The 11,729-nt window shown below is 47.3% G+C and overlaps 1 protein-coding gene across 9 annotated transcripts in view; it reads right to left on the bottom strand.

Annotated features, from left to right (window-relative positions):
• Positions 1-118: 118 nt before the first annotated feature.
• tcf3 (transcription factor 3) overlaps positions 119-11,729 on the bottom strand; it is a 115,814-nt gene continuing 104,203 nt past the window's right edge. For 4 of the 9 annotated variants that reach the window (XM_062960080.1, XM_062960078.1, XM_062960086.1 and 1 more), the window contains exons 19-20: positions 6,135-6,280; positions 119-4,028 (exon numbers count right to left, since the gene is read on the bottom strand). In XM_062960080.1, the coding sequence (XP_062816150.1) occupies positions 6,138-6,280 (143 nt within the window). In that variant the 3' untranslated portion in view covers positions 119-4,028; positions 6,135-6,137. Of the gene's footprint in view, positions 4,029-6,134; positions 6,281-8,839; positions 9,067-11,729 lie in introns of all 9 variants that reach the window. The other 5 variants (XM_062960087.1, XM_062960081.1, XM_062960083.1 and 2 more) reach the window with 3 other exon arrangements.

Below are 11,729 nucleotides of genomic sequence, written 5' to 3'. Positions count from 1 at the left end.
GCAGTGCTCAAATGCAGCCACAAGAGAGCAGTATACAGCTAGAAAGGATAAGTAACTAATTGGCTATTATTAGTTTGGGGAACAAACAAGTATCAAAACAAGGGAGAAAGCCTTTGAGTCCAATTTAGTACAAGGTAAAACCTTTATTACAACTTTTTTGTCATTGATAGGTATACAACATCTGAAAGACAAGAGAATGGGGAGAAAGGGGAGAAAACAAAAACAGGTCATTGCCTTGTTATAAAAATGTCACATTTATTGCTACAGTACTGTTATATACAGGACAGTTCTCCAAAGTCTACTTCTTTTTTTTATTTATTATTCTTATTTATTTAAAAAAAGTTAAGGATTATTTAAAAATTTCCAAATAATCCAGCCAGCGGTGTGTGGTTTTTTTCTCTCTCTCTCTAAATTTTCTTTTCTTGACGCTTGTATAAAATTATTTTATTTTGTTTTGTTTTTTATTTAAAAAAACGAACACAATCCGTATCTTGAGGCACTCGGAAAACACCATTTGAACCTCCCCGTAAAATTGTGATTAGGTTCAAATAATTCAAAAAAAACAAAAGAGGAAAGAAAACGTCCCTCCCGCCATCCCAAATAAGCATTATTTTTTTTTTGTCGTACGTAAAAATCAGGGTTAGGCATATTTGTTTTTTTTAATATTTATACTTTTATATATATATATTTATACTATATATATATCTTTCAAAACTATAAATGTGTCATCTGATTTCACAACGAGGATTTTCAAGCCAGTTCCGGAACAGCTGGGTTTGACATGGCGTCGTCGTCTAAACGCTTTATGAACCAGAGCTGGATTGGAGTCTCCCTCCTTCCATGTCTTCCGACAAAGGACTCGTTTTTACTCATTTAGTTTTTTAAAAAATTATAAAAAAACCCCTTAATGACAACAATAACCCCAAAAAAAGAAAACCCTCAAAATCGTTCGAGAGGGCTAAAAAAATACACACCCTCCCCGCCTAAAAAAATATATCTCAGCAGGAATCAAGTTGCATTGTTTGTTCTCTGTGTCGTTTGATCCCTTCTTTTTACGTTTTCCGGAAAATTTATTTTCCTAAGACTTCTTTTATTGTTATTATTGTGTGTTTCATTTGTTTGTTTGTTTGTTTGGCTGTTTGTCCCTTTGTCGTCTCCTCAAAAGCTCCGCCTTCCCTTCCTGACCAAAATAATAATAACAATATAAATATCCTTTGGGACAACCCTGGATTACGAACATCCCTGGATTACGAACGGGGCTTCGAAGCCGTCGCCGAAATGCAGGAATACCAGAAAGTATATTGGGAGAGATTGCGGGAGAGGAAAATGGCAGACGGATGAAACCGGTTTACGGCTTGTAGTGTAGACGCGCCCTTCGAAAGGGGGGTTTCCTTCCATCCGTGGACGAAACAAGAGACATTTTCACACAATTTTTTTTTAAAAAAATAACTAAAAAAAAGTATGTTTTTGAGCTGGTGAAAAGGTTCAAGGAGAGTTGAACGGAAGCCGCTTTGGAACGAGACGGAGACTTGATGGCGACGGCAAGGAAAACGAGTGCCTTTTCTTGCATCCGAATGAGGTTCTTGCAAAACTCTCAACGTTCCTCAAGATGCCAATATCATGTTCTCCATGAGACGGATCTTCGCCGGACTTCCAGGTCCAGAAAACAATTGGGACAAATCGAGGGCACAGCCACAGGATCGTGAAGATACAGGAGAGGGTCCTGGTGGCCGATCTTCGATGAATGTCAACGGAGTCAACGCCACTCAAAAAAGGAAACACGAGTCCATCTTCGCATTTCAGGCCGTGATGATCTCACAGCCAGACATCTTCCTTGGCTTTGGATGACCAATCTAGGACCATGAGGAACATCAACGGAGTGGGTCCTCACCTCAACCTGAGTTTGAGGGCTCATCTTCTTCGGTGGAACGTCAAGAGGCCTCAGATAAGAAGCAATGAGCATCTTCCTTCGTTTTGCTGGACCGATTTGGTCCAACTTGGGCGTCTTCCATGGATTCTTGATCTCCAGCTTTTGTTTTTCCCTTGTGGTGGTGATTACTGTGATCGATGGACTTCGCTGATTTCTCGATTTGATTCCCCAGCAACTACGTCTCCCAGCTCTGTCAACTGATCCCTTGCGTCACTCAGAGAAAGCTCCTGAAATTCAAGGAGTCCCCTCAAATCTTCTGCAGATGCTCGTTGAGTTTTTCTTCCCGTTCCTTGAAGATTGCGAATGTGGTGCTGACGCTACAATCTGCCAGATGAATGTAGCTGGGACACTCCGCCCACAAAATCGAAGGATCTTCTGCAGCTGCAATCAGGTACTTGTTTGGTGTTCTTCATAACTGCGGAGGTTGTGTTGACTCTACAATCTTGGCATCATGGATGATTTGTAAGGTCAACATCCAAGTCCCTTGTTCCACAGCTATGACCCGACATTGTCTTCGTTGAGTACTCTTGACCACGTCAGGGCCAGACATGAAGAAAGAACACCAAGTTGATATGGTGGTGACATCTCAGTTTCCGACAGCCTTCTCTCCACGGCAATGCCTTGTCTCAACACAAGTGTCGTTCGAGGATGTGTGAAATCCAAGACTTGCAATTTGGGGTGTGGATGAGAGGAGAAGCCCTATGTCTTCATATTGTGGGGTGCCACCAATGCTCCACAGGGATCGAATCCTATCAAGGTCCCTTCTTCCATTCACAACAGATCGTTGTCTCTGTGTGGCGAGGGGAGCAAGCCGAGTGTCTACAAAAAGACATTCAGACAGCGGACTTACATACAGAGCTATAAAAAATGCTGGAAAAGCATGATCGCCATATCAGCACAATCCTCGCGTTCAGTCCTTTCGTTCTAATGAAAACGACCCGCGATCCATCTCTTTGCCTTCTGAAGGCGATTTCTGTATCCTCCTCGTCCTGGACGTCTTTATATGTTGTTTTCGGGAAGCCGCCCATCTTCATTTGGGATGTTCTTCCCACATATATTTTACGGGAAGACAGGAGACATCAAGCCAAACAAGTAAGACTTTTTAGAGTCACACGGAGAGAGACAGACATCCTTTAGGAAGAAAGACAAATGAACCACGTATCGCGAAGTTCCTAGAGCAGCTCCGCAACCCTCCGCAGCATCCAAAGCGGCCAGAAAAAAAAAGAGATGATTCCAGTCCATTCTGGATTATTATTATGTGAACTAGCCCCATGCGGCTATTGCTAAGGTCTGTGTTGGAAGTTTGTCGGAGCCAAAAAAACGAGCCTCTCTCCCCATTCGTTTCCTTTCTTCCTTGCCAAAAACATCCAGTCTCTTAATACAAACTTTGAATATCTCAGGTCGAACTCACTGAAAAAATAATATGCAATATTAATGAGAGAAACAGCAGCAGGAGGAGAAGGAAAAAGCACAGGGGAAGGAGAAGGAAATTGCAAGTCTCTTTCTTTCTCTCGTTCACTCAATCCATTTTTTACACATTATTTTTTCATTGTTGCTTACAAAACATATATGCAAAAGAAGCTTTCTTAAAAAAAAAAACCCAAAAGGCATTACTATGTTTGTTCTACATTTTTTTCTTTAAAAAAAAATTATCGTTAACTAATGTTCTTTTTTAAAAAAAAGAAAAAGGGAGAAAAAAATAATAAAATAAAACGCGTAGGCACAATATATATATTTTTTTTGCTGGCCTTTTTGTGAACAAGCCACTTGTAATGAAGAGGTTTCCCCGCACCGCCCCGTTCCGCAAATTGAAGGATATGTACTGACAGTTCCAGAATATACATTTAAGGCAATCTTTGCAGATGTTTTTTTTTTTAAAAAAAAGAAATCCGATTCAACGACGCTGTTGCATTTTTCCGTCCAAGAGAAGAAAAAAGTTCCTTCGAGATGCACGGAATGTCCGTTTACCGCACATCTATATTGAAACAGAGCTACAGTTTCTGGTGCGGACGCGGCAGGCGGGCGGGAGGGAGGGGAAATTGTTGTCCGTTCCCTTCTTCTGACAGACGGCAGCTTCCTGGCGAAGAAAAGCGACAGTCTGTAGACAGAAGAACGAAGCGGAAACAAAGAAACAAACAATCAGTGTAAGACAGTGATTCCCAAAGTGGGCACCTATTAGGAGATGGGGCGGGGCCACGGGAGGGGCGGGGCTGTGAGGATACAGGGCGGAGCTAGAGGAGTGGGTGTGGCTTCTTCCCAAGAGCCTGAGACAGGGCTGAGCATCTATATCTCTCCTGAGGCGCTTGTTGGGGCAGAGGGCGGAGCTAGGGAACGAGGCGGGGCCTCCTTCCAAGAGCCTGAGATAGGGCTGAGCCTCTATATTTCTCCTGAGAGGCCTTTTAGGACTAAAGGGCGGGGCTAGGGGTGGGGGCGTGGCCTCTTCCCAAGAGCGCGAGACAGGGCTGAGAATCTATACCTCTCCTGAGGCACTTGTTGGGACACAGAGGGCGGAGCTAGGGAACGGGGTGGGGTCTCCTTCCAAGAGCCCGAGACAGGGCTGAGCCTCTATATTTCTCCTGAGAGGCCTTCTAGGACTAAAGGGCGGGGTCTCTTCCCGAGAGCGCAAGACAGGGCTGAGCCTCTGTAAACCTCCCCTGAGGTGCTTGTTAAAACTCCTCTAGCCCCGCCCCCTCTGTTCTGGAAGGCGCCGCAGGACAAGGATAGAAGCTCAGCCCTGCCTCAGAGCTCGTAACTCTGCCTATCCCAGTCATGGCCGCTCATTTATGGCCCCGCCCCCCTCCCCCTCCCAGCTCTGCATCTTGGACTAGGGGAGAGGCTCAGCCCCGCCCTCTTGGGCAGGAGCCACACCCACCCCTCTAAGCCACGCCCCCTTTCCAGTAATATTTTTTCTGGAAAGTGAGCGGTAGGCCAAAAAAGTGTGGGAACCACTGGTGTAAGACTTTAGAAATTCTAGCTGAAATCAAGTCCGCAACAATACGCTGGAAGCATATGATTTAGTCCATCATTCCACAATCTCTAAATAACAGTTCTAAAGGCTTCCCGCTTAATGTAATATAACAGCCCTACTCCCTACCCCCTAGTGGCCAAACACTGTGCTCACAGTGTTAACTGCAATTTCTATTTCCCTCACAAAACAGATGTCTTATATATACTACCCTGGTCCCCCCTCCCTTCTTTATGGCAGAGAACCAAAGCAGCCAGTTCCAGGCTGCTACAGTGATCCTGACATATCAGGATATACATTCTCTGAGAATGTTGTTATAACGAAGTACGAGTTTTGGTATACAGATGTTATGTTTAATTGTGTTTTTTAAAAGGGTAAGTATTAGTTATTGCATCTCAGCACTCAGAGGCTGGTTGCCATGGAGAAGTAGGCGGAGCCAACTGCCATTTAGTGGAAGAAGTGCAGTTTGAAAAAGAGAGTCAGTCTGTGCTCTGAGGAGGCACAGGGAAGATTGATTCCAGGTTGATGGGACCAAGGAGGCTCAATTGTTCATTTTGAGTTGGTTTTAAATAAGTTTGGTGACTTATTTAATGTAGTCTGTGACCTGGTAAGCCACAGAGAATCTGTGATAGTATATCACGGGGGTGACTGTGGTTTGAAGTCACTGGATAGTCCAAGTTAATAGTCCAACTGTTAATAAGAATACCTCTACGTGAGAAACATCATTGTAACCACTAAGCTTTGTGCCTGAATAAACTTGTTATTGTTCTTTCAACATCTAAGCCTCTGTCGCATATATTTCAAACCAAGATACGCTACCCTTTCAAGTAAAAGGTCTCCTCCCTGAGTCTTTGGTGGTCTGCATCTTTCCAAATTGGTGTTAGTCGTTATAGTCCTTCACAATTGGTGGCAGTCGTTATAAACGCCGTTACAAATTAGTGGCAGCTGATATTAGTACTTTACAAATTGTTCTTGAAGGAAGTAAAATCTAGGGACCTTAGTACAATCACTGTTGTGAGGCAACAGTGTGCTGTGGCAGCAAAAAAGGGCAAGGCAATTCTGGGTTTCATCCATAAGAGGATAGTGTCTAGATCGGTGGCTCCCAACCTCCCACTTGACCAGAAACCACTTTGAGCTACACTTCAAGGTTCAAACCACTGCACTGACCTTGGGCATCTAGGAGAGGTTGAGTACTACGCCCAGCCCTCGGAAGTGTTTTGGATTGTTTGCTGGCCTTACCCTCTACATATGTCCCACGGGGTTGTGCCCATCTCCGAGACCTGGATGCGACGCCGAAAGGGCCATCTGGGGATCCCCCACGACGCCCGACACTTTCTCCTCCTCACGGCGCTTCAAGCAGGCCGCCTTTGGGTTCAGGTTGCGCTCTGCAGCGGAAGGAAGAGAGGACGGACATGGGGCGAAGGCTGTTTGCGAGAGATACTTTCCCTAGCCTCCCTCCCACTTTCCCCCGCAGAAAACGAGAAGAAGCCGGGACAAACAGGAAGATGCAGAAGCACGAGAGAGATCCCGGAACCCGGGACGCCGCTAGGACTGCCTTCAACCACGAGAATCAACGAGATATTTGGATTTGGAGCACCCACTCGTTTTCCGCTTGACCGAGTTAGGAAAGTCAAAAGGAACAGTGTCTTGCAGTTCATAGAGTCCAAAGGCCATCTAGTCCAACTTCTTCTGGAATGGCAAAAGTTGGACCAAATGAATTGCAAGGCACAGATCCTGAGAGAAGTCCGCCCAATTCAGACCTCCAAAGGTGGAAAGTCCACCATGTCCAGAATCATAAGGTTGGAAAGCACTCCATGGGCCACCTAGTTCAACATCACCATGCAGAAATGCTCTCTCAACCACTACTGGAGGACCTCCAAAGATGGCGAGTCCACCGACCTCTGAGATTCTTCCAAACCTTTAGATCAGTGGTTCTCAACCTGTGAGTCCCCATGTGTTTTGGCCTACAACTCCCAGAAATCTGAAACAGTTTACCAGGGAGTTGAAGGCCAAAACATCTGGGGTCCTACAGGTTGAGAACCACTGGTTTAGGTGGAATCTGAACGATGCCCATTCAACTTCCGTTTGAAAATCCTCAAAGGTGGAGGGTCCATGTCCAGAATCATGATGGAAAGCCCCTCAAGTGTTGAAGTGGGAATGATTGTATAGAGTTGTTTAAATGTAATTGAGTTATAGTGTTGCAATGTGAACTGGAGATTGCGTCATGCTCTGTCTGCTGTCCACTATGCGAGTGTGTAAAGAGTTAACTGTGTATTGCATCAGACAGCAGAGGTGGTTATAAATAGCTCCTTGTGTTATCTCTCTGCCCTCTGCTCTCTGCATTCTGTCTGTATATATCGTCTTGAGAGTTATCCGTTTGTTAGTAAACCTTTTGTAGATAGCCAAACAGGCTTCAGCCTCTTTATTGGTGCCAGTGATTCTTTGTTGATCTTCCGCTGCATGTGTGTTTATCCAAACCGCACGCTCTGACAGTGGTTATAGGCCCAGCACGCTTCCGCTGCGCCACTCTGCTCATTCTTTCTACAATAAGCATCATATATTTTGATCCACCAGTACTTTTTTCAAAAGGACCTTCAATATGTACATGTGCCTTCTCAAACATGCCATCCACACTTATTTTAGACCTCTTGTAAAACTTTACAGGCTCTTTCTTCACTTCATTACATATGGCACAATCTGACATCAAGGACCATCCAATCACTGTTGAAGGATCTCCAAAGATGGAGAGTCTACCACTCTGAGACCACAAGGTTCTTCTCAACGTTTAGTTAGAAAATGAACGATGTCCACCCAACTTCAATTTGAAGAACCTCATAGCTGGAGGGTCCGTGTCCAGAATCATAAGGTTGGAAAGCATCTCAAGGGCTATTCAATCACTATTGGAGGACTTCCAAAAATGGCATGTCCACCACCCTCTGAGGCGAAGAAGTTCTTCCAAACGTTTAGGTAGAATCTGAACGATGCCCACCCAACTTCAGTTTGAAGACCCTCAAAGGTGGAGGGTCCGCGTCCAGAATCATGATGGAAAGTGTAATGAAGTATGAATTTTTGGTTTACAGATGTTATGTTTAATGGTGTGTTTGTGTTTTAAAAGGGTAGGTATTACAGTTATTGCATCTCAGCACTCAGAGGCTGGTTGCCATGGAGAAGTAGGCGGAGCCAACTGCCGTTTTGTTGAAAAAGTGCAGAGTTTAAAAAAGGGATTCAGTCTGTGCTCTGATGAGGCACAGGGAAGATTGATCCTAGGTTGAGGGGACCAAGGAGACTCAATTGTTCATTTTGAGTCGGGTTTAAAATAAGTTTAGTGACTTATTTAATGTAGTCTGTGTCCTGGTAAGAAACAGAAAGTTTGTGATCGTATATCACAGGGTGACTGCGGTTTAAAAGTAGCAGAGGAAGAAGTTCTAGCTACTTTAAGTAAAAGAAATGACACTTTAGGGAGTTTGACTCACCTCATTCTAGTATTGTAACTGTTAATAAAAGTGCCTCTAAGTGAGAAACAACATTGTAACCACTAAGCTCTGTGCCTGAATAAACTTGTTATTGTTCCTCCGACTTCTAAGCCTCTGTCGCATATATTAGTTTGAAGACTCCCAAAGGTGGAGAGTCCGTGTTCAGAACCATAAGGTTGGCAAGCACCTCAAGGACCATTCCAATTACTGTTGACGGAGAGTCTACCGCTCTCTGGTTCTTCTGAATGTTTAAGTGGAATCTCCTCGCAATTTGAGTCCAACCAACGGGGCAACAAACAACATAGAAGAGAACCGAGCGGAACGGATGACAGGGACAGGCAGAAACACACATGCAAAGGCGAGCACACGGAGCAGGAAGCATGCCCACAGACACGTGACCTCAAGGGTGGAAGGAGCAAGGCGCGAGGACCCTGACCCACCCACCCACTCGCCTCCCTCCGGGTGCCGTACCTCGTACTTGCTGTTCCAAGCCCAGAATGACTTGGACGGCTTGCTGGAGGATGATGAGCTTGGTTTGTGCTTTGTCTGTTTTTAAGTGCATCTGGCACATGCGTCCCAGCTCTTTAAAGGCCTCGTTTATGTCCCGCACGCGAACCCTCTCCCTGGCATTATTGGCCATCCGCCTCTCCCGGTCCCTCAGGTCTTTGTCTTCCAGAGACAGCGCCTCATCCGTACTGCTGGGGTTCACACAGCACCACAACAGGGAGGGTTAGTCAGGGGTGAACTGGGGGGACGGGCAGTGGGGTCGGCGCCGAGGTGTGGAGGAGAAATGTCGGGGGGGCCGCGGGACGAAACAGTGAAGCCCTGAGGGCGGCGGGACGGGTTATGGGCCCAGAAGGCAGACCCATGACAGGAGTGGCTCAAGGTATAAGTGTTTACCCTTGTCCTCCTCTTAAGCTTACGAGGTTCTCCATGGCTGAGCTGAACCCTAGTCTAATCCAATGCTTGGGCTATTATATTTGTCGCTTTCCTCGAAGCCTTACAACAGGGGTACACAAACATTTTAAGCCAGTTCGGGGTCCCTCAGACTGTACAGTTTGTTGTTGTATATCTTCAAGTCATTAGAGATGCAGTGGTTCCCAAACTTATTTGGCCTACCAACCCCTTTCCAGAAAAAAAAAATTACTCAGGGGGCGTGGCTTAGAGGGGTGGGTGTGGCTCCTGCTCAAGAGGACGGGGCTGAGCCTCTCCCCTAGTCCAAGATGTAGGGCTGCGAGGGGGAGGTGGGCGGGGCCACAAATGGCCAGTATTGGGGTGGACGGAGTTTCGAGCACTGAGTCAGGGCTGAGCTTCTATCCCTGTCCTGCGGTGCCTGACAGGGCTGAACCTCTATACCCCGCCCCCAAGTGTCTGACGAGGCTGAACCTCTATACCCCGCCCCCGTGTTCTAACAAGCGCCTCAGAGGCTCAGCCCTGTCTCACACTCTTGGGAAGAGGCCCCACCCCCAGCCCCGCCCTTCAGTCCTAAAAGGCCTCTCAGCAGAGGTATAGAGGCTCAGCCCTGTCTCAAGCTCCCTTCCCTAGCTCCGCCCTCTGTGTCCGAACAAGCGCCTCAGGAGAGGTATAGATTCTCAGCTCTGTCTCGGGCTCTTGGAAGAAGCCCCTCCCCTCCCCTGGCCCCGCCCCCATGTCCTAATAGGTGCCATCACCGCCCCCCTGGATTGCTGCAATGCCCACCAGGGGGTGGTAGCACCCACTTTGGGAATCACTGCCCTAAGGCAACCCTCCCAGAGTTTACTTGTCAAGATTGATTCCAAGGGGATTGGACTTTGTCTTCTTCTGAGGCTGAGAAAGTGGGACTCGGCTCAAGGCACCCTGTGGGTTCAGAGCCACAGTCCCAGATTCATTACGCTGCACTGTCTATACAGTTTAGAGCGGGGGTCATGTAAACGCCCTTGTTGGGCCGGATCCGGCCTGCGGACCTTAGTTTCATAGAATCATAGTTTGGGGACCTCTGTCTTAGAGACTGAATGGATGAACACAGTCTGCCGCCATTCAACCACCATGGCTCAATACTACGGGATCCTGGGAGTTGCAGTTTGGACTCGTCGGCAGAGAAGGCCGAGTATCCTGTAACCCAGTGATCCAGGGGGACGGTGATGGCATCTATTAGGACACGGGGGCGGGGCCAGAGGAGGGGCGGGGCCTCTTCCCAAGTGCCAAAGACAGGGCTGAGCACCTGAGACACCTGTTAGACACACAGGGGGTGGAGCTAGAGGAGTGGGTGTGGCTTCTTCCCAAGAGCCCGAGACAGGACTGAGAATCTATACCTCTCCTGAGGCGCTTGTTGAGACACAGAGGGCGGAGCTAGGGAAGGGGGCGGGGCCTCCTTCCAAGAGTCTGAGACAGGGCTGAGCCTCTATACTTCTCCTGAGGTGCTTGTTGGGACACAGAGGGCGGAGCTAGGGAACGAGGCGGGGCCTCCTTCCAAGAGTCTGAGACAGGGCTGAGCCTCTATATCTCTCCTGAGAGGCCTTTTAGGATTAAAGGGCAGGGCTAGGGGCGGGGCCTCTTCCCAAGAACCTCTGTATACCTCCCCTGAGGCGCTTGTTAGAACATGGGGGCAGGGTATAGAGGCCCGACCCCCTCCTCTAGCCCCGCCCTGTGTCCTGGCAGGCACCGCAGGACAGGGATAGATGCTCAGCTGTCATGGAACCCAGTTACAGGGCTTTGGTAATTCAGCCCTGTAACTGGGAGTCATAACATAAACAATCCCAGGAGCACCTGGCAGAAGAAGATAGAATATGCCTGGGAACTTGGGGCCGAAAGTATAAACAATTATAATTGGTTTAGTGTGTGAAAATGGTAGTAATGTGATATTGGGGGTGGGACTTGATGATGATATTTACGTGTGGTGTTACGTAGCATCAAAAGTTATAAAAATAGTTGTATGTAAACATTGGGTCATTCCTGACTTTTCCAAAGTCATGTGTTCTTCAATAAAGATTGGATTTGAGAGCAGCCATCTCTGATCTGCGTTCAGACTGATCCTTTGAAGTGAGCAGGACACTCAGCCCTGTCTCAGTGCTCGTAACTCCACCCATCCCAGTCCTGGCCGCCCATTTGTGGCCCCGCCCACCTCCCCCTCCCAGCCCTGCATCTTGGACTAGGAGAGAGGCTCAGCCCTGCCCTCTTTAGCAGGAGCCACGCCCACCCCTCTAAGCCACGCCCCCATTTCAAGAGGGTGCTGAGTCATATTTTTTTCTGGAAAGGGGGCGGCAGGCCAAATAAGTTTGGGAACCACTGCTGTAATCCTACAATTTCCATAAAACAAAAAACGTGGTTTGTGATCCTTCCTCGTTGACAGACTGGGAACCGGGAAGTTCCAGTCCGGATTCAA

This window comes from Anolis carolinensis, unplaced genomic scaffold (genome assembly GCF_035594765.1).
Source record: "Anolis carolinensis isolate JA03-04 unplaced genomic scaffold, rAnoCar3.1.pri scaffold_7, whole genome shotgun sequence".
NCBI classification, from domain to species: Eukaryota; Metazoa; Chordata; class Lepidosauria; order Squamata; family Dactyloidae; genus Anolis; species Anolis carolinensis.
This window is presented reverse-complemented; position numbering and strand designations above follow the sequence as displayed.